Genomic DNA, 24354 nt, shown 5'->3' on the forward strand with positions numbered 1-24354 from the left:
GCAGTTGAAGGCTACGCAGAGTGTGACTCACCTGACATTAAGCGAGTGGCGCGAGCAGCCAAAAAGCATTTGGATATGTTTGTAGAAAAGGCCTTTTGTACTATGCACTGATATCGTTAATAAGGATGCAATAATTAGCCGATTTCACCATTAACTGCTCTTTAATTCATTATGGATAATTAATCATAAAGACGTCTCAATGCCGCGTTTCTGTTGTACGCAACAAAACTGTTGCAACTAAAAAGTTATGCAACCTCTGTGATTGTTTAAAGTTCCGAGCTTATACCGAGGCTAATACGCATGCACACTGGACAACTATAGCAGCAGGTCGTTCACATATTGCATCTTTTCCGCACGCAAGTTCAATATTTCCACTGGAGACGTGTGCATATTGGGAGCGGTGCACACACAGCTCACAAGCTGACCGACGCGCTCGTGCCCTCCAGGCGCACACAGTAAAAATGATCTCATGCTGTAGTGGAGAGAGTTGCGCGTGGCTTTCAGTGCAATGTAAACAAAAAATATGTTAGACGAATTATTGAAAATTATTAAAATGATTATGTATATACGAACGCAGATGATAATAACAGTTCATTTAAATACTTACCTAATATAAAGCTTAAACATTAGAAAAATACTTTTTTTTATTTATTCTTATTTTTATTTATTTATTTATTGTTCTGTCATTTATTTTCATTGTAAAATTATCACTCATGTTTAAATCAAAAACTTTTTCATTTATTTTTAAGTCCAAAAAGAGAAATATTGTTTGTTTTTTATGACTATTTTGTGCTGTATTTGGTTACTGAGCAGCAATAAACAACACCTTAAATAAAAAAGCCACATTGTACAATGCACTGATATTATGTGCATTGCACTGATATTATAATCTCTCTCTGATTCTGATTCTGATGTAGTTTCAAAATACAATATATGAACGTTTTAATGTAGAAAAATACAACGTGGGTGTCTTAAGGAGGAAAAACACAGCATATGGGCTCTTATATGCTGCTGTGTCATCACTCATATTGCAAGTCATATCTCTCCGGCCCATCATTTGGGATGCTTTTCATGAACTGGCCCCCATGACAAACTAATTGAATAGCCTTGGCCTAGTCCAAGGGTGCGCAAACTCAGTCCTGCTGGGCTGGTGTCCTTCAGATTTTAGCACCAACTTACCTTAACTGAAACTTACCTCAATTGAAAAAAATCCTTGCTCTGTTAAACATCATTTGGGAAATATTTAAATAAGACACAAAAAATGACAATAGGGTTAATCATTTTGACTTTAACTGTACATTATCAGTTTTCATTGTAATTTTAGTTAAGGTAAGGTTTAGGAAACGTTAGTTGAGCATCACTTTATTTTGATGCTAAATGGCTAAAAGACAAAATGTATAATTGACTGTCAAGACTTTGCAGTGTTACTTTGCTAAATAGTTTGCATCTGAAAGCACGTGGGTGAAGTCAAAACACAGAATTACGCAGCGTGTGGGGCAAATGTCTGAAGTGTTTGTGCGTGACTAACAGCTCAGCCCAGGTGGCGGCAGCTGTGGATGGTATCTCGAATGAAAGCCGATGTTGTGTTTGCGGTCGTGGATGCTGTGAGACAAATCAAAACATATCAATTACCTGTCTGGCGAGGCTTCTGCCCACATCAGAGTCGCAGGGAGGAGTGAGGCGGTCTGGAGTCTGCAGTAGTGAGTTGATAGGAGCAGTGTGAGGTCTCTGTTTCAGGTGGAGAAAGCCCATTCCACCAGGCTGAGCTAACAGACTGTGAAGCTCTACTATTAGATCCTGCTGCTCCTGTAGCTTATCGCTCTATTAAAAAAAAAAAAGAGAGAGAAAAACAACATACGGTTAGAGCCTTGTGGGAAAATATGTGATATTACTGTTTTAAGGGTAATAAACATTACTTTATGGTAGTAGATCTTTCAAAATTTACAGATAAAATGGTTTACATTTGAAGACCCTCTAAATCTATCAGACCTCTTTTTTTGTAAATGAGCATTTTCTATCAGGCTCCTCTGATTAGGTTCAGAAGTGTCATTTTATAGATAATGAAAAGGTTAATAGCTAGTAAATAAAATGATTTTTTTTTTAAATGTCACCAGACAATTCTCTGGTTTTTAATAAGGAAGATTTTCTTTGGTGTCAAAACCAGCTAAATCCACTACTGCTTTTTTTGCAAAAACCTCTAAATCCACCTGTTACGAGTAGTTGTTGTAGTGTAGGCTTGTGTGTGTGGTGTTTCTTTCTCTCGCGCTCTCTCTCTCTCTTTCTCTCCCTCACTCTCGCGCTCTCTCTTATTTCCAAGTATTCGCAGGTGCAGCGGATTACGTTGGATGGGATCATGATTGGTGCTGGGATTGGCGGCGGCTGTATTTAAACCTTCCGAGAGCATGGATTCGATGGCTCCCCATGCTCTCTCTCGATTCCCCGCTTAATCTCAGTGGAGATATTATTGATCAAGTGATAAAATGAGTGTTCATTGCTGATATCTCTTATGTGGCATTTTGTAAGATGCCGATGTGACGTTGTTAATTCTAACCAGAGAAACGCGGTTTTCGGTCTCCCTGCCTGGTTTGGAGTATGGTAGGGAGGTTTGGTGCCTTCTGTTTATTATTTCATTTTCTCCTGTGTTTGTCAGTAGGGAGGTAAGTTTTCTGTATTTTATTTTATAATCTACTTTCCAGGGAAGTTTATTCTAATTTAGTTAGTTTGGTTAATAGTCATTTATTTTGGCTGAACCCCTCCCGATGTTATTTTTGCTCCTTATTTCTGTAAAATAAATCATATTTTCTTGTTAAATCTCAGTGGTTGTGTTTTGATTTATATTTTGGGGAGAGAGAGTGGGGGGCACCAGGGATTACATTTTTAATCCCTGTTATTTTTGCTACGTTTTGGTTAAACTTCTTTTTGATTAAGAATTTTTAATTTAATTAGTAACACACATATTGGGACAAGACAGTGTAATTAGTTGAAAAATCACTAAATATGCTACTAGAAATTATTTTACCAAACATAAAACACAAACCACCTAAATTTAAATACATAAATCTGTCAAGTAAGTGGCGGTTCATTCCACTGTGGTAACCCCTGATAAACCTGGGACATAGCAGAAGAAAAATTAATGAATGAAATCTGTCAAGTAAATGCATTAACCAGTAACATTAAAATTGAAATTAATTTAAATCTTAATCTGTTGTCATTTCTGACTAAAGCAATCTCCATTATACGGAGCAAGAGCACTTTTCTTCCTAACGGAACCATCATATCATCTATGACGTAAGCGTGTTTAGGCCCGGAAAAAAAACTGCAGTGCGAGTGCAGGCCGAGGGGGAGAGGTGAGGGTGGACAATCATGCCCGGGCACGGTTCAAGGCAACGGTGCCTAGTGTGAGTACACCCTAAGAAAAGCATTTTTTTGCAGTGTAGCCAAATAGATGCCATAAACACAGATTGTATTAATGCACAAATAACAAGCACAACACTGGCTCTCTTAACTGGTGTTTGTGTAATAATGTCTGCAAAATATCAATCAGTTCAAATGAAATCTAAGCATACACTGGCCAAGTTGAACAACAGAGTTAAGCACAGATCAATCATCTATTTACACGCTTGACTGCTTAGCTTTGTTGTCTGCTTTTCTGTGGGTAAAATATATTCTGTAAAATATACAAAAAGAGACAAAAAGCTGAATGAATATGCCAATGTCTAGTCTCATGAGAGCTTTTTGGGGATAGCAAATCAATTTCCCAACACTATGTTTAGAAACCAATTAGTGTTTCCACTCATTTTAACAAACGCATTTCCATCACATTGCTATGACATTTCCAGTTTGTAATTACTGGTTAAGGATTTTTAAATATGATGTTGATTCAGAATGATTCATTAGCAAATAGACTTGTGAATTAAAAACAGTGCGACTTCAGCAAATAAGATTTGCATTTCCATTACTTCGCAAAAGAAGACAGAAGAGAGAGAGATGTGTGAAATTCACCATCACTACCTAATTTGTTAGTTATATAACATCATCCTGGGTCAGTTGGCATTTCTGTGTGGAGTTTGCGTGTTCTCTCCATGTTGGCAAGGGTTTCTTCCGGGTGCTCTGGTTTCCTCCACAGTCCAAAGACATGCGCTTTAGCTGAATTTGAATAAACTAAATTGACCGTAGTGTTTGTGTGTGAATGGGTGTGTATTGGTGTTTCCCAGTACTGGGTTGCAGCTGAGAGGGTGTGTAAAACATGCTGGATAAGTTGGCAGTTCATTCTGCTGTGACGAACTGATGAATAAAAGGACTAAGCTGAAGGAAAATGAATGAATGAAATAACTTCAAAAGTCTTCAAAAGTGTTGGGTTACTATTTTCCCCCCTAAAATTAAGTAATACGTTTTATTAATTTTAACATTTTTATCAGATCATTAGGATCAAGGAAATTAGAAATTCCAGTTCAGTCAAAGCAGGGTAAATTAGCCTTCAGCTACTGTGCCCCCCGCTGCTGGAATCAGCTATCAGAAATGATCAGATGTGCTCCAACATTAGGCACATTCAAATCAAGACTGAAAACACATCTGTTTAGCTGTGCCTTTACTGAATGAGCACTGTGATACGTCTGACAGATCGCAATATTGTGTCTTTCTTTTCTTTTTTCATTCTTTTAAAACCTGTTTAACACATTTTAAATGATTTTCATTCTTTGTTGTTTTGATTTTTTCTTAAACTAGTATTTTATGGTTCTTTTATTCTTGTTTATGTAAATCAATTTGAATTACCATTGTGTATTAAATGTGCTACATAAATAAACTTGCAAGAATGCATTAAAATAATAGGAAATATTTATTTAAAAGGAATATTAACTTATTAAAATGATTTTTGAAGCATAATGTGACCCTGAAATCTTGCAAAAAAAATTCAGTTTGCATTACTGGTGGTGGTGTGGAGAGACCCCCGCTCATGATTGTGAAGCGCTTAGGGTGTATGACCATAAATGATAAATGCGCTATATAAATACACATTACATTATAAATGTTTCATTATTTTACCACTCTTACAGCATTAAAAACATACAGCAACATTGGTATATGAATCGGATTTTAGTATTTTAAACAGAAGTGTGCAACATTTAAGCTCTTTTTATATTATATACATTTATTAATTTTCTTTTCAGCTTAGTCCCTTTATTAATCTGGGGTCGCCACAGTGGAATGAACCGCCAACTTATCCAGCACATGTTTTAAGCAGCGGATGCCCTTCCAGCCACAACCCATCACTGGGAAACACCCACACACTCTCATTCACACAAATACACTACGGACAATTTAGCTTACCCAATTCACATGTACCGCTTGTCTTTGGACTGTGGGGGAAACCAGAGAACCCAGAGGAAACCCACACGAACGCGGGAAGAACATGCAAACTCCACACAGAAACACCAACTGACCCAGCCGAGGTTCGAACCAGTGACATTCTTGCTGTGAGGCAACAGCACTACCTACTGCGCCACCGCGTCACCCTATTATATAAATCTGTTACGTGACTTTAAAACAGTGTTAATGTCCAACTCTGGAATTAAACTAAAAATAAATAATCTGGTAACACATGGTCTATTAATTAATGTTATTTAATGTATGTACTAATGTGAACAAACTATTAGTAATACATTTAATATGGTGTTTTTATTCATCTTTGTTAATGTTATTTAAGTTAAATAACGTTAGTTTATGTTAGTTCATATTAACTCAAGGTGCATTAAGCAAGCAAGCACAACTTTGTATTTTAACAATACATTAGTTAACGTTAAACTATGATTAATAAATGCTATACAAGATTACTGATACCTAGTTAATATTAGTAAATACATTAACTAGTGGACAATTATTCTAAAGTGTGAAATCTTTAAAACTAAAGCTGCAGAAAATCCTTCCCTCACCTGCTGTTTGTACTGTTCCATGGCATCTTCCAAAGCAGCTAAAAAGTCAGTGTTTTCTTGCTCGAGTTGCTGGATCTGGGCTTGCAGCTGGGAAGTGTAGTCTTCACGCTCTCCTCTCCAATTCTCCTTCACAAGATCCTTCAGCAAAAACAAATCCCACTGCTGTGAGAATTACGCAGATAACCGCATAGTTTACCTCATGACATTTGCCCATATGTGTAATTAATGCTTTAGAAATAATGACCTGACTAGAGATCATAATTGGCTTTTCATGATGAATTGTTGATTATAAAATATTCATATTTGAAAATGGATATGCCTGAAGCCAACCTGGTTGTTCAGTGCTGCTCGTCCCCTTTTTAGCGCAGTGCTGTCCTCAGTAGAGCTGCTTTCAATGCCGCTGTCGAGTCCTGATGCTGAGGTCAAACCGCTGCGTTCCTCCTCAACACCACAAAGCCACTCTTTAACCCGCCGGATCTGCCCTGCATTCAGAGTTCCTTCACCCTGCAGCTCTGTTAAAAGCCTGTAGGCAGAGTCGGTGCACGTCCTATAGTGGGCGCTCTCAGCTTGCAGCTTTCTTACATCCACTTCAAACGGCCGAAGTCTCTTCTCGGGGTCGGATCGTGCAATAATGCGGGTTTCAGAGCGCTGGCGGTTTTCAAGAGCTCGTCTCAGCGCTTTGATCTGGAGTTCAAGTCCCTCGACGCGATCTGGTTCCCCCCGGCAGTTGACTGTAGCCCGGTTTTGTATGTTACGAGCCCTCTTGGCGTAGTTGAGTGTGTTTAGGCTCTCATCAAAGTCGGAGGACGAAGGGCTAATGCAGGCAATCATCAGGGTTTTGGCGTTGCCTCCAAGAGAGTCTTTTAAGATCCTGACAAAACACACAGATTTACAATATAAAGGCTTGCAGTTTTGGAGATGCCAATGCAATGTTATACTGTGGGGGAAATAAGTATTGAACATGACACCATTTTTCTCAGAAAACCTATTTATAATGGTGCTGTAAATCAGATGTTGGCAACAACCAAATAAATCCATATATGAAAAGTAAATGAATCTAAGTAGTTTAGAAATTAAGTTATACGTAACAAAATAAAATGACGCAAGGAAAAAGTATTGAACACATGAAGAAAGGGAGGTTTAGAAAGGCAGTGAAAGCCCAGACAGCAGCTGAAATTTCTCATTAGTTCTTCAGCAACGCCCTGCCCTTCGTCATTGTAAATGAATATCAGCTGCTTCAGGATAACATCTACATTATCAGGATGATGAAGATGAAACGAGGGTGGAGATTTCAGCAAGACAATGACAATCCAAAACACAGCCGAGGAAACTCTCAGTACTTCAGTAATTATTTCCTATACTTTATATGCCAACCTCCTAAAACCACACCATACTGAAAATATCATGGTCAGTGTTTTAATCAGAGATTCAGAAGTTGAGCAGCAGCAAAATAGCATTCTCACACAACAAACCAACATGGCTTGAAAAAAAAAAAACCTTTTCAAGGCTCGAAATTGCAACTGTTTTGGTCGCATATGCGCCCGAATTTTTATCTATGCAACCTCAAAATATATTTGGGAGCATTTGTGCGAGACATTCACACAGAATGCATCTTAAACGTGAAATGCAGCGCTCAGGAATATTTCTTTTTCAAATATTATCCAAGTGATGTTTAACAGAGCAAGGAATTTTTTCACAATATTTCCTACAATATTTTTTCTTCTGAAGAATGTCTTATTTGTTTTATTTCAGCTAGAATAAAAACTTTTTTTTAAACAAAATTATTAGCCCCTTCAAGCAATATTTGCTTTTGAATGTCCACAGAACACATGATTGTTATACAATGACTTGCCTAGTTAACCTAGTTAAGCCTTTAAATGTCACTTTAAGCTGAATACTAGTATGTTGAAAAATATCAAGTAAAATATTATGTGCCGTCATCACGACAAACATAAATGAAATCAGTTATTAGAAATGAGTTATTAAAACTATCATGTTTAGAAACGCATTGAAAAAAAATCTTTCCATTAAAGGGGTGGTCCACTACGATATCATATTTTAAACTTTAGTTGATGTGTAATGTAGCTGTGTGAACATAAACAGCATCTCTGAATGTAAGACGCTCAAAGTTCAATGCAAAGGGAGACCTTGGTTTTTACAGAGTTAGCTAAGCAAAGCCTACAATGAACGAATTTTGGGGACTACAAAAAAATACTTCCGGGCCAGTGAGATCACAAACGTACTTTTACCGCGCACACACACTGCGCAGTTAAGGGGTGTTTCAAGAGGAAAAAGCTGAAATGCCATCCAAACGCTGCTATTTCCACAGGGCTTCTTCTGTTTCTGTATTTGGGCTTCCAAAGGACACGACACATAGACAGAAGTGCTTACAGTTCAATATTAATTATGTTCCAGAGGATTATAAAATACATAGCAAGCATGATTTGACAAAACACAGCTTCCAGAATCTCTCCCAGTTCAGTTCTGGATTCGGTTAAAATCTCCTCAAAGAAGTAGCAGCTCAACAAGCAGAAGCTGTAGCCTGTGATTTTTTATTTGTTAAAATTGATTATGACATGTACAGTGTCTAGCCTTAACGGTATGTTGTAGCAAAGGTGTAAACAACGGGAAATGCTGTTTGGCACCACTAATGGTTTAGCAACAAATTGCGCTTCTTGTGTTATACGCGTCTACAGACAGTTCATACACATGCACACACATAGACACACACGCACGCACACACAATGGCAATCTCTCTTAAAGGAGCCGCACCCCATTTTAACTCTTTACAGACACTAGTCAGATTTTATTTTAGAGAGCGGGCATGATGATGACTGACTGCTTACACAGCAGAAAAGCGCGTGCTTGTACGGGTGAGACATGGAGTTGATCCGCGAATCGCAGCACATTATGACAGATGACCAATCAGAACCCCTTGAGGGCGGGCCTTTCAGAGGAACTAGGAAATACATCAGTCGTTTTCATGTTAGCTGAGTAGCTGTATATAATCAAAGTGAGATTTATGAAATATTAACATGATTTCCTTCAAGTGAAGCATGAGCACACATTGCTTTGCATCTTATAAACACAACCAAGCCTTAAAATTACATTCTGGACCACCTCTTTCAATAAAACTTGGGGAAAGAATTTACAGGCGGCTAATAATTCTGACTTCAACTGTACAATAAAATCATTTGTACCTGGTGATTTTTGAATCCCTGTATGGGATATGGGTGCCTTTTCTTTTGGGGTCCCCAAGCGCTCCAATGACATTTCCGAGAGCAAGAAGTCCACTGTTGATCTGAATGCTCTCCTTGAGCCGTTCACCGGTGTTGCCGGTTTTCAGGATGCGCTCTGATCCCGCCAGGTCCACAAAATGAAATTTGGATGAGAGGATCTGCACGGAGCCGTTCGCTGCTCGAGAGCCTCCGCGCCGCTGCTCCATCAGCATAGTGAAGATGGTGTGAGAGCGACTGGAGTGCGGATTCATCTGGGTGGCCCCTGTGTGACGGGCCGTCTTTCCTGACTCTAAGAGACTCAGCACCTCGTCAAGTCCCTCCACTTCACATTCCTTTACACCACAAAGCACTGTGGGGAAACACACAAGAAGTCACTGATTGCTGAAAGACTTCCTGATGATTCAATTCAAGTTTATTTGTATAGCACTTTTTACAATAATTATTGTTTCAAAGCAGCTTTACAGAAGGTGCACATTATTGCATTACAATCAAATTAAGTTGAAGTTACAATCAATAAGTTAATATATACAGACAAAGTAACCTGTGATTTCATAGCATGTAAGTGATGTCTAGGCATCACGGTGGCTCAGTGGTTAGCACTGTCACCTCACAGCAAGAGGACACTGGTTAAAGTCTCGGATGGGCCAGTTGGCATTTCTGTGTGGAGTTTGCATGTTCTCCCCATGTTCGCATGGATTTCCTCCACGTGCGCCAGTTTCCCCCACAGTCCAAACACATGCGCTATAGGTAAATTGAATAAACTTTGGCCGTAGTGTATGTGTGTGAATGAGTGTATGGGTGTTTCTCAGTTCTGGGTTGCGGCTGAAAGGGCATCCGCTGGGTAAAACATATGCTGGAATAGTTGACGATTCATTCCCCTGTGGTGACCCCTGATAACTAAGGGACTAAGCCGAAAGAAAATGAATGAATGAAGGTGGTCTTCGTTTACACGTTTAATAAAGTGTATTTGTCAACTAGATTAGGCAACTACTCTAGATGGGCATTTTTTAAATTCACAGTCTAGAAAAACACGTCTTTTTTAGTCCATAAAAAGAAGAATATTAAAGTAAAAAATTTTAAAAAACTTTAATAAACAAAAAGACACTGCTTTGGCCTATCTAAATATTCCCCCATTTCCAAAGATTTCCTTCATTCATTATATTTTTCAGCTTAGTCCCTTTATTAATCTTATTAATTTATTAACCAGCATATATTTTACACAGCGGATGCCCTTCCAGCTGGAACTCATCACTGGGAAACACCCATACACTCATTCACACACATACAATAAGGACAATTTAGCTTACCCAATTCACCTAAAGGCGAATTACCAGTTTGTAAACATTCAGGATGTGCGCGTAGCGAGGTTGCAAAAAAAAACCCAGGAGCGCTAGCATTTACAGAGAGGGAAAGACCAATGCGGTACAGAGTTTGTTGTTGTATTAGAAATAAGTTATATTGATTTCGTATTATATATATTATTTACATAATGCTTTCAGCGTATTATCACAGCTTGTCATCCAGCCCCTGGCGCCTAGAGTGCAGCTCTGCACAAGATGTTTGGCCATAGGAGAAATGATCGTGCCCAACTGAGCCTGGTTTCTCTAGTTTTTTTTTTATTCTTCACTTTCGCCAATTGGTGAAGTTTTTCCTCGCCGCTGTCCCTACCTCGGGACCTGTAGAGCTGAGCAGCGATGGATTTGCTCTTCAGTGTTTGGACTCTCAGCAGTGAATATTAAACACCACTGAACTGAGCTAAACTGAACTTCAACTCTGAAAACTGGACTGACAGTTTCAATTTGCTATGATCTTCTATGTGAAGCTGGTTTTACACAATCTACATTGTAAAACGCTATAGAAATAAAGATGAATTGAATTGAATAAGCACAGTTATTCTGCAAAATTACCGATAAAGTTAGCGGCGTACATCTGACAGGTCCATTTGCGATAGTAACTTTCCAATGGATATTGGATAAGACGAAATGGCCAAGCATCTAGCCTGAAATATACAATTATCTCACTGAAACTCCAAGGGGTTTTACAAGAGAGAAGTTAAAGGCCTACAAGTCTTTGGATGCTTACAATTTTGTTCTGTGTGGTCATGTGCAAGAAATAATGTTCCATGATTACCAGATTCAAAACTTTCTAGTGCTAAAAACTGAGGTTCTGCTTAGCCAAAGACAAGGAAGAAGAGGAAACTGAACAAGGCCTGGCAATCATCAACAAACAAAACAACTGCATTCTGACAGTGAACTGCACCTGAACTAGCCAATGAGACAACCAATGGCTTAGGTTAATTTGAAAATATACTGTCGTTAAAACATTTAGAGTGATTTCCTTTATATTATTATTTTCATTCAATAAGGATGATCATTTTATCTAAAGTCACAGTAAAGGAGTTTATAATGTAGGAATAGACTTACAAAATACAGTTTATTTTTTTACTTTCTATTAATCAAAAAAGTTCTGCCAAAAAAAGCATCATAGTTTCCACAAAAATATAAGGCTGTGAAACTGTTTTTAAATTGATAATAATAAAGAAATGCTTCTTTTAAGACAGTCTTTGTTGACTTATGAGTAGCATTAATTATGCAGAAAAAAAAAAATCCAAAACAAGCTAAATGTCATTGAAATGTTACAAAAATATAGAATTTATATACAAGTCATAGATTAAAATAATAATAATAATAATAATTCAATAAACTCTCGTTTAAATGATTTTGTTGAGATTAAAAATATTATTTAATTATTTCATCATATATGATTAAACATAATTTAGTAAATAGCCAATCAGGCAATCAATGGCATAGTTAATTTTGAAAATACATATACACTGTCGTTCGAACATTTATGGTGATTACCTTTTATACTATTATTTTCCATTCAATAAAGATGTTAATTTTGATCTAAAGTCATAGTAAAGAAATTTATAATGTCAGAAGAGAATTACAAAATGCTGTTTTTTTTCTTCTTCTTTCTATTCATTAAAGATTTCGGGCAAAAAAGCATCACAGTTTCAACAAAAACATAAGATCGTGAAACTGTTTTCAAAATTGATAATAATAAATAATAGATGCTTCCATTTAAAAAGTTTTTTAAACTTAGAAGCAGCATGAATTATGCAGGAAAAAACAAATCCAAAACTAGCTAAATGTTACAGAAATATAAAACTTATATGTAAACAAAAATAATTGTTTAAATCATTTAAATGATTTCATTAAGATCCAAAATATAATTTCATTATATGATTAAACAATTTAGTAAACTTTTAACTTTTTTTTACTTTTTTAAATTACATTTTTCTTGTGCTGTAAAGTAAAATATTAAATTGTGTATGGAAAGCATCGTCAATGCACTGTGATGCACTGAGATATCGAATTGAACCAATACGATGGCATAATAATCGTTACCGAACCGTAAGACCAGTGTAGGTTCACAAGTCTACAAGCAATGACTTACTTTAATTTGAAAATCTATACACTGTCGTTCAAACATTTAGGGTGATTTTCTTTCATATTATTATTTTATTATGATTTTTTTAAACTTTCGATTCATCAAAGATTTTTGCCAAAAGAAGTGTCATAGTTTCCACAAAAATATAAGACAGTAGAAATGTTTTCAAAATTTATAAAAATAATAAAGAATTTTATTTTATTTATTTATTTATTTATTTAACAGAAATATCATACATAAACTATCTTTAACAAAAAAATACACTTCAACATGGTCGAAAATGGAGTGGGATGAAGCACAAGCTTATTATTTTCCCACCCCATTACCACATACATCATTCGTCTATTACTTCAACTTATTTCTTCTTTTACACGACACATTTTATCCGTTTGACATTTTTGACAAATTACATGTTTGATTCCATTTGTACCTTTACATTTTGTAACATATAATAACAATCAAGACTAAAGTCATTTAGCTTTAGCTTGCCCAGCACCAGATTCATTTACATTTTTAGATCTACACTAATATGCACTAATATACACTACCAGTCTAAAGTTTAGGGTCAGTAGGATTTTTAAATGTTTTAAAATCAGCTTCTCCTGCTCACCAAGGATGCATTTATTTAATCAAATATACAGTAAAACTTGTAAAACTGTGAAATGTTATTGCACTATCAAATAACTGTTCAAAAGTAGTTTATCATTTAATTTAATCATTTATTGCAGTGATTTTAAAGATGAATTTTCAGCTTCATTACTCCAGTCTTCAGAGTCACATGATCCTTCAGAAATCACTCTAATATTCATTATTTTTATTATTATTGTTATTATTATTGTTATTATTATTATTATTATTAATGGTAATAGTAATAAAAGCAATATTGACTGGACTAATAATTTCATTTGAAACTACATGCAATAAGAAAGGAGTTATTTAAAATTTGAATAAATATTTAACAATTTAACCTTTTTTATATTTAATAAATGGCAACTTGGTGAACAGAAAAAAAAAATCTTAAAGAAAAAAAAAAAAAAAAGAAAACATGAAAAAAAAAAATTGACCCCAAACTTTTGACCGGTAGTGTATACCAAAACAGAAAATAGTTAATTCAAATAGTACCAATAATTATATGCTCATTATGTACATTGAATAGTCTTGGTGTGCATGAGGGAAAATATAAACATAATATCAAAAAATGAAAAAATGAATAAAATTTCAAACTGAGTTTTTAATAGTACAGTAATAATTTCAACTGCTTTCAACTGAGAGGCTCTTGCATCTATTTTCTCCACAAACTTACCTACATTCCCCCTTTCGTCCTCTCGAATATGTATGTCTTTACTGGCCGTCTCAACTTCCAAAAGGTCTCTGAAGACCTCTTTGTAAACCTCCATGTACGACACCCTGACTGAGAAGTCAATGAGGTCATTCTCGTCCAACAGTTTGAAGATCTCGGCCACAGCTCTGGGAATGATGCCCTGTTCATCATCCCTAAAAGCGGCTGCAGCCAAAAAAGCAAACATCACGTTAATGAATAACTCTATGAGGCAGAATGCAAAAAAGAAAAAGCAAGATCTCAGATTGCGAGTGGAAGGATGGCAACTGAACCGGGGGAGGTGTTGCTGGCAGCATGAACGTGCAAACTCGTTTTAACAAGACACAGACAAAGCCTTTCCTAGCCTTGTGAATCATGTCTGCTCGAGATGAAGACCCCTATAATAATATGTTGTGAGGAACTGAACTTAGACATGCTTTTCATTTGTTTACAAAACAAAGGAACTGTCACGATACTGAAAATACTTTTAATGAAAGACAAACGTTGCATTTTTACATGATGTTTTTTTTTCAATATGTAAAAGTGCAATGTTTGTCTTTCTAATAGGGCTGCACAATATATTGTTTCAGCACCGATACCGCAATGTGCGTCCCTGCAATGGTCACATTGAAGGATATGCAATATTGAGCTTAAACACTCACCGTCCACTTTATTAGGTACATCTTACTAGTACCTGGTTGGACCCCCTTTTGCTTTCATAACTGCCTTAAATCTTCATGGATTCAACAAACACTGGAAATATTCCCCAGAGATTTTGGTCCATATTGACATGATAGCATCACACAGTTGCTGCAGATTTGTCGGCTGCACATCCATGATGTGAATCTCCCGTTCCAACCACATCCCAAAGGTGCTCTATTGGGTTGAGTGACTGTGTAGGCCATTTGAGTACAGAGTCCAGTCTGAGATGATTCGGACTTTATGAGATGGCGGCGCGTTATCCTGCTAGAAGTACCCATCAGAAGATGGTGGTCATAAAGGAATGGACATGGTCAGCAACAATATTCAGGTAGGCTGTGGCATTGACACAATGCTCAATTGGTACTAATGAGCCCAAAGTGTGCCAAGAAAACACACTTTCATGTTGTTGATGCCAAATTTTGACCCTAATATCCGAACGTCACAGTAGAAATCGAGACTCATCAGACCAGGCAACGTTTTTCCAATCTTCTCTTGTCCAATTTTGGTAAGCCTGTGTGAATTGTAGCCAGGAGTGGAACCCGGTGTGGTCTTCTGCTGTTGTAGTCCATCCACCTCAAGGTTGGACGTGTTGTGCATTTAGAGATGCCTTTCTTTAAGCTCAAACCAGTCTAGCCATTGTACTCTGACCTCTGGCATCAAAAAGGCATTTTCGCCCACAGTACTGCCGCTTACTGGCTATCACTGGATATAAACCCTAGAGATGGTTGTACATGAAAATCCTAGTAGATCAGCAGTTTCTGAAATACTCAGACCAGCCTGTCTGGCACCAACAACCATGCCATGATCAAAGTGTCTTAAATCACCTTTCTTCCCCATTCTGATGCTCGGTTTGAACTGCAGAAGATCGTCTTGACCATGTCTACATGGCTCGAGTTGCTGCCATGTGATTGGCTGATTAGAAATTTGCGGTAACGAGCAGTTGGACAGCTGTACCTAATAAAGTGGCCGGTGAGTGTATGCTTGGACTATATTTGAGGAAGAGATATTTTAAAAACATGAGATCTGTGGAGTTTAACCATAATAAAAGTTTATCATCTGCATGTGTTTTTCAAATCTGTGACTGCATTCAGACACAAGAAACTACCTTTTGTAATACAGATTTATTTTATTTAACTATTTGCAATGAAGTGTTTTTACATATGATTATTCAATTTCTGCGCTTGAATACTGTTTGGCCGCCCAGAAAACTTTAAAGCAATGTAAATTTCATTTTCTTATCTTTGCTTTATTGTATTTACAGTTGAAGTCAGAATTATTAGCCCCCCTGAATTATTAGCTCCCCGTTTATTTTTCCCATAATTTCTGTTTAACAGAGAGAAGATTTTCTCAGCACATTTCTAAACACAATAGTTTTAATAACTCATTTCTAATCACTGATTTATTTTACCTTTGCCATGATGACAGTAAATAACATTTTACTAGATATTTTCAAGACACTTGTATACAGCTTAAAGTGACATTTAAAGGCTTAACTAGGTTAATTAGGTTAACTAGGCAGGTTAGGGTAATTAGGCAAGTTATTGTATAATGATGGTTTGTTCTGTGGAATATCGAAAAAAAAGTATAGCTTAAAGAGTCTAATAATATTGACCTTAAAATGGTTTTGAAAAAATTAAAAACTGCTTTTATTCTAGCCGTAATAAAACCAATAAGACTTTCTCCAGAAGAAAAAATATTATCAGACATACTGTAAAAATTTCCTTGCTCTGTTAAACATTATTTAGGAAATATTTTAAAAAGACAAAATAATTCAAAGACTTCAACTGTAGACTTCTGACTTCAACTGTATCTATGCTTTTAAGAAGTTTATTATATTTTATGCATGATTCACATCGTGAATCGCACAGGTCACAGTCGCACAAGAGTGTAAAAAGTGCAAGTGCAAAAGTAAGAGCCTTTATTCTCTGTGCATTCACCATGGTTGAATGAATGAATACTAGAAATCCATACACCCCTAAAAAATTCGGAGGAAAAGTGGAGACAATGTAAAAAATATATACAAATAGAAATATATATATTTTTAACATAGACTTTTTTTCTGATTCGTAGTAAAAAGTAAAAAAAAAACTACACTGAAAGAAGTGTTGCATGCAAAACTGTTGCAAACAATTTATTTGTGTTGAATTTAAACAAACAAATTAAATTTAACAATGTTCAACTTAATTTGGTTGTTTAAATTCAACACCAATAAATTGTTCACAACCCCTTAACGTAAAAAAATTGTATAAATCCAAGGAATCATATTTGAATAATTATTTTCAGTGTACCAATTGTCATCTTGTGCACATGGACCAGCTTGGACAACACTGAAATACATCACATCCGATCATATACAGGCTAGTCGCAGAAGTTCAAATGTTTTAACGGATCCACAGCTCAAATCAGATCCGAATTTTTCACATACGAAGATAATCGGAACTACTCTCCATTGAAAATGAATGGCTTCCAGTCTGTCACTTGTCGTTTGTCAGGTGCAGTGCTTTACAATACTCTTGCTAACATCTAAAAAAACATTATTTTAAATTCACGGGACCTTTGATAATAAAGTTCATGTTAACAAATGTTTGCAAATTACGCCTAACGTTTTACCCCCAAAACATAATTTGACATCTATTTAAAATACTCACAAATGCTGGCTTCCCCAATGGTGTAGGTTTTGCCCGAGCCTGTCTGCCCATAGGCAAAAACTGTGGCATTGAATCCATGAAAGAAGGCCTCGATGAGTGGTTGAACGCAGTTAGTGTACACCTCCTCCTGGGTAGAGCTGTCCTCAAACACAAAGTCACAGTGGAAATGTCGGTCATTGCCCAGGGTGACCCTCCGCTCCTCTGGGTCTGAAGTTATGCAGCTCTCATGGCTGTGCAAAATCTCTTTGGGAAGCAGCGGACGCACGCGGACGGCCACCTGTACGGCACTTTCCTCCACTTTACTGTGGCTGACTCCTTTTGGAGACATCGCTGAGCTGATTAGCGGTCGCTCATTACTTCTGTGGGTCTGTGGTAATGCTTCCTATGGACACTGAAGTAAATAATAAATAGTTATGGAGTAACAGAGAATAGAGCACATACACATAGAGTGGGGCACAATATATCATTTCAGCATCGATATCGCAACGTGATCATCCGCAATAGTCCCATCGCAGGACATGCAATGCTGAGTCTTTATTAGGGCTGTGCAATTAATCGAAAATTCAGTTTGATTTTGGCTTCTAATGATTATAAACATTACCTGAGATAAAGGATTATTGCATTATATACCGCCCCCTTTCCAGTTGTACACATTTGATGCTCTGCAAAGCTCAGTTGCACTGTGAAAATGACTTAAAGCAGACTGTAATGTAACGATTGGAGCATAGGATGCGTATCATTCATCGATGTACTTTCGAATCAATCATGTTTTTAAAAGCGTGACAGAGATCGCATGCTGTTGTGTGTGTGTGCTGAGCCTCAGAGACGAGCAGAGCACGCACATCTTAAGTCATTTTAATGTGGAGCGCTTTAATGTTCAAATACATGCAAACTTGTGTCAAAACACGGTGATTATTCATATTAATCCTCATTTATGTAATAAACAAACGAGTTGAGAATCAAAAGACACGTGAAAGTGAAACCATTAATCAGAACTGCACTGCTCTTAAAGTGACAGCGCGCAATATTCCTGCTGCCGACTGTTTTTTATCATTAATCAAACAACAAAAGAAGAAAATCCCTCACTGCTTCTGACTGAAGGACTTTTGTAGCTATAATTAAAGTGTTTTTCTTACAGTTAAGATGCTTAAGCACAGTTTGCTTCATATTTTTATTCTATTGTATTTATTTCCCTTTCATTATTTACAGGGAGGAAAATAACTGTATATGATCAGTTGAAGTCAGAATTATTAGCCCTCCTGAATTATTAGCGACCCTTTCCACCCAATTTCTGTTTAACGGAAAGATTTTTTTTCAGCACATTTCTAAACATAAGAGTTTTCATTAGAACTCATTTCTAATAACTGATTTCAATTATCTTTGCCATGATCACAGTAAATAATATTTGACTAGATATTTTTAAAGATATAAGCATTTTGATTAAATTGAAATTCAAAGGTTCAATTAGGGTACTTAGGCAAGTCATTGTATAACAGTAGTTTGTTCTGTAAACCAGTGTTTCCCAACCCTGTTCCTGGAGGCACACCAACAGTTCATGTTTTGGATATCTCCCTCATCTGACCCATTAACTTTAGGTTTTGGAGTCTCTTCTAATGTTCTGATGAGTTGTTTCAGGTGTGTTTGATTAGGGAGAGAATGAAAATGTGTACTGTTGGTGTGCCTTCAGGAACAGGGTTGGGAAACTCTGCTGTAAACAATCAAATATACATATATTTCTTAAGGGGGCTAATAATATTGACCTTAAAATAGGTTTCAAAATATTTGAACTTGCTTTTTATTCTAGCTAAAATAAAACAAATAAGATTTTCTCCAAAAAAAAGAATATTATAGGAAATACTGTGAAAAAGTCCTTGCTCTGTTAAACATTATTCGGGAAATATCTTTTAAAAAAAATAAATTCACAGCAGGGGGAATAATTTTGACTTCAACTGATAATCGTGATCACAATTATGACCATAATAATCGTGCTTATGATTTATCCCATAATCGAGCAGCCCTAGTCTCTATTATGATTTATCATTTTCATGTGTTTTTTAGTCCTGTGATTGTATAATGATTTTAAAAGCATTCATGCATAAGAAATTGTACCATTTGTAACTTTAGTTTTTGTTAATTATTCATTTACTGTACCTGAATAATGTTAACAATAAAACACTGTTTAGTTCAACTGTATCCTTTTCTTTATTGTATTTATTAGATTTTATGCAGATGCCCTACAGAATCATCCTAAACAATCTAAAATTATGCATTGTTACCGGGTGAGATTGTATTTATCTCTCTCTCTCTCTCTCTCTCTCTCTCTCTCTCTCTCTCTCTCTCTCTCTCTCTCTCTCTCTCTCTCTCTCTCTCTCTCTCTCTCTCTATATATATATATATATATATATATATATATATATATATATATATATATATATATATATATATTTATTGCAGAATAACAAAATATCGCAATGTTTGATATCCCAATATCATCCAGAGCCAGTAAATAATTTGCAGTTAACAGAAACTTTTTATTGATATATCAACAAAAACAAACAACAAAACAGAATGACAACTGCTGTGAAGTGGACAATAATGTGCAAAAATATATGGTAAACATCTGGGGTTTAAGCGTTTTGTCAATTTTAAAATTAATATTTAATAAATGTTGAATTGACTTAACTACTTTAAGATACAATTTAACTAACCTAAATGGAATTTGCTTATAATTATTTGAGTTTGCATCTTAAAGCTTTAAGTGGCTTTGACTGTTATTTGACTAAAAACAAACAAACAAAAGTAAATCTGAACACCTTATGCTAACCATCATAAACCATGTGACAACAAAACTACTATATGAGCCAAAAATGACAAAATACGAGACAACAAGTACATATTCTGAGGCAATAAACCAATTACCAAAAGACAATAAAACACAAACATGATTCAATATTACAAGCTACGTTAAATGTAAAGCATAAACTAGCAATGTTTACTCTCAGCAATTGAGGTAAAGTTGGTTTTATATTCGCACATTCGTTCATTTTTTAACAGTGACACGCTCCCTATACAGTTTACCGTGGTACTTTGAATATTCGGTTTGAAATATCATGTAAATATGACTTAAGAACAAAATTAGCACTATTTAACAGCAACTTTCCACTCAGCATTAAGGTAATATTGGTTATTGTGGTAAAGTTGGGTTTATATTCGCACAATCTGGCTTTCCTTTAACAATGTAATTTCAGAAAAGCATTCTTTGTGAATGCTAAATAGTGACATCATATTAGCAGCCAATGACTATCAAAGTACAGCATTGTCCACAGTCAATTTAATTGTTTTAAAGTCATAGGCTACTTATATGCCAATATTAAAAGTGGTGTGGTAAACAACATAAATACCGTCTCATAAGATGTCACTGTTCACAAATGAACGAATGTAAAACCAACTTTAGCTCTATAAGTTGATTTTATGTCCACATATTCGTTTAGTACCATGCTACTTTAAACATTCGGTCAGAAATAGCATGTAAATATGACTTCGAAACAACATTAACGTTAGCACTATTTAACTCTCTGTAAACAACGTTGTACTTTAATAGGGAAATCATATTAGCAGTCATTAACTATTTAGAATTTTAAACAATACTTTACTGAAATTATATTATCAAAGGAAAACCAGAATGTGTGAATATAAAACCAACTTTATCCCAATCTCTCATCCACCTCCAACTAGTTAAACAAGTTAACTTTGCAAGTCAATTAAGTGCAAGTGCTCCCAAAACACATCCCAGCGCAACAAATGACAACAATGGCGAGACGCAGACAGTCTCTAAAAGTTTATAACAGCAAATAAATGCGTTTAACTTTTCCTCTAAAGTCAGATTAGCCGAACCGCTACAAAGATTAGCCGCTAGCAAAAACTCATTAAAAGTTAAATGTCTTTAACGCTCGACCGTACACAAACTCAGGAAAAACACGTAAGCGTAAGTTTGGCAAACAAAAGCCAACGCTGATGCTTAAGAACTCTAGCTGCTTCTGTCATGCAAAGTTTTTGGGCGGCTTTTGATAACTTTGTAACTTACTGTTGTTTCCGAGTCCATAAATCTGCGTCCGCGGGGCACATCCCATTCTCATTCCCAGATCCCATTCCCTGGATCCAGACCAGAGGATGCGGTGATGTCATTCAGTCGCCTCCCAGAATGCCTGAGTAAAATCTCTTACTTTTCTGGTATTGATCATGCTCTCGATCTTATTGTTAACTTGTTTTTGTCTAACAATGTAAATTTACCTAGATTTATTGTTTTCCTCGCTGAAATTCCGTTCAATGTTGAATCTCTTTTATATTATGAGTGTTGGGGGTAATGCATTACAAGTAACGCAAGTTACGTAATAATATTACTTTTCAAAGTAACGAGTAAAGTAACGCACTACTTTTTCAAAAAATAAGTAATAATATGTGAGTTACTTTTTTGAAAATGTAATGTGAGTTACTTTTTAGTTTAGTTATTTAGCTTTTTTTTAAATTGCTGAATTAAAATCAAAGTTGTCACAATGAATCACACAGTCAATGAGAGAATTATCTCGAATGCACTAAAGAAAAGGAAAAGGGGAGCATCTCAATGGACAGTGTTTTACTTAAGACAAATAATTCAAAAATAGAAACACATTGCTTTAAACTTTCAATAGTCTGTATATACGGCATGTATAGCTCTGGGGTCAGGAAGTTATCAGATAACATTATCCAAAAATTTTATATTTTGATGTGTTTTTAAAGGCAAATGTAGGTGTAGATTATACAGTGCATTGTTAAGTGCAGAACTCTTCTATTAAAAAAGAAAGAAAAAAAAAAACAAGTTCTGAAAGAGATAAAGCCTCAGCCTGGTAATAAAAAGTAACGCTAAAGTAACTCAAAAGGAACTTAACGCTTTACTTATTATATAAAGTAACTAAGTTATGCTACTAGTTACTTTTTGGGGGAGTAACTCAATATTGCAATGCATTACTTTCAAAAGTAACTTTCCCCAACACTGCATATTAATAATAAGAATAATAAGTCTCTCAAAGCTTATAATGATCTTTTTTCTCAATGATTTTTTTCCTCTTCCTTTCTTAACTTTTGTTATTGTATTTTCTCTTCAGCGCAGTGGTGTTGTTTGTTTTCTATTCAGTAAAAAAAAAGAAAAAGAGTAAAAACTCTTTTACAGTAGTAAAACTTTGGAACAAAATTAGCTTATTAATTTAATGATTATATATTGGGAAATACAATGTACACAAACAAAAACTTCCAATGATAAATCTAACATTTATTTGTTTAAAAGATCTGAAAAATAATAAAGCTATAAGAATGTATACAATTTTGGAATCATTTTCTTCTGTGAATTTCGTGTTATTTATATATGCTCTGTCATTTTTTGTATGTATTTATTTTATTCTCTATTGATTTGCTCTTTTTATATCAATGTAAAAAATGTAAGTACTGTAGTCGTCTACTTTTGTATGATATTGTTCTTGTTGTGCAAAAAAACAAGAATAACACAATATTTTTTCCTTTTTGGGGTTTCTGAGTAAAATTTCACTTTTGCGGCGTCTGTTTTAAGTTCAGATTTGTTTCGTCACATGCTGTCTTTCTTTGTAGACTATGTTTTAAGTTTGAATAAATAGTTATATTGCAAGTTGCAAATAATAAAAATGCTTAACTGTAAAAAAAATATCCGTAAATTAGCAGTTTTCTGTATATTGTAATTCATGTTTTATTTTTATTTATTTTAGCCTGTTTATTTATGCTTTTGAATTGCATTATGAGACCTTGATCTTTCTTCCAACAACTTTAAACCTTAAAAAGTTGAAAAAAGTGATTTTAATTAACATTTAATAGATTAAAGTGATATATTGTCTGGGTTGGTGTTGTATATAATGCTACAAAAACCTTGTAATAAACTGCCAGTACATTTTCTGTTAATTACAACAGACTTATTTCTTTATATATTATTTCTTATACATCATATTATTTCAAACTATTAAAATGTCAATAAAAGTCACTTTGTTAAACTGTAGAGCTGCATTTTCAACATCAAAAGTCGTCAGAGCAGATTTCAAGGTCCCATAATGCAATTCACAACCGCAAATACACAAAAAACGAATCATAAAACACGGAAACAGTTAATAAACAGATACTTTTTACAGTGTACATAGGCTACTATATGTATCAATATTCCCCTGTTAAATCATGTTACTTGTTTATCTAGGCTACATTAGGAGTTCATACATATTTATTTTTGTAATGTTTTACACCTAGCCTACATTATTTCTGACCTGGACTACAAAACCATTCATTAGGCCTAAGTGTCTTTTTTAAATTGAGATTAATAGCCTACTTCACCTGAAAGCTGAATAAATAAGCTTTTCAACAATGTGTGTATATGGCTTGGCTGAGGTAAAGCTAAATGCAGCATCTGACATTTGAATGTTCAAAAACATATAAATATTGAGAAAATCAGCTTTCGAGTTAAGATGTCAAAATTAAGTTAGTTGCAAAACAATTGACTCATCAAATCCTTTATTTACAGTAGAAAATGTACAATATGCCTTGATGGATTAGATTTTTACTTAATATTCGAATGATTTTTGCCTTTTTTTAGATTTTGAAAGAAAAATCTAATCTTTGCACGGACCACCTGTTTTTTGGCTATGGATTTGTCGTCGATAAGCAATAAAGTATATAATTTTGGATACATTGTCATGTTAAAATGGAACTTTGATGTTTCAACAAGTAATGAGTGCATAATTGGCTTTGTATGGATGATTAAAACAGATTTTAAATAGTAGATTAGCAACTAAATGAGGTATTACACTCACCTTTCGCACGTCATGATTTTCTTAAATACAATGCGATCCTGGATTAACATCTATGTTGATCCTGAAACATTTTTTTTTCCCGAAAATGTAATCCATACCTATTCCCTACCTTTAACCCAACCATAACTGTGAATTATTCCCAAAACCAGATGGGAATAGTTGGATAACAATCAAATAGACGTGCATGAATCTAACCGTAAACTTAAA

At 35.2% G+C, this 24354-nt stretch overlaps 1 protein-coding gene across 1 annotated transcript in view; it reads right to left on the minus strand.

Moving 5' to 3' along the window:
- The window catches only part of kif7 (kinesin family member 7), a 53323-nt gene extending 31877 nt beyond the window's left edge, over window positions 1–21446 (minus strand). The window contains exons 1-7 of the mRNA XM_056461055.1: window positions 21375–21446; window positions 17291–17681; window positions 13926–14126; window positions 9131–9518; window positions 6261–6801; window positions 5931–6068; window positions 1633–1821 (exon numbers count right to left, since the gene is read on the minus strand). Coding sequence (XP_056317030.1) covers window positions 1633–1821; window positions 5931–6068; window positions 6261–6801; window positions 9131–9518; window positions 13926–14126; window positions 17291–17618 — 1785 coding nt within the window. The 5' untranslated portion in view covers window positions 17619–17681; window positions 21375–21446. The remainder of the gene's footprint in view (window positions 1–1632; window positions 1822–5930; window positions 6069–6260; window positions 6802–9130; window positions 9519–13925; window positions 14127–17290; window positions 17682–21374) is intronic.
- Between the last annotated feature and the right edge of the window lie 2908 nt (window positions 21447–24354).

Source organism: Danio aesculapii, chromosome 7, assembly GCF_903798145.1.
Source record: "Danio aesculapii chromosome 7, fDanAes4.1, whole genome shotgun sequence".
Classification (NCBI taxonomy): Eukaryota; Metazoa; Chordata; class Actinopteri; order Cypriniformes; family Danionidae; genus Danio; species Danio aesculapii.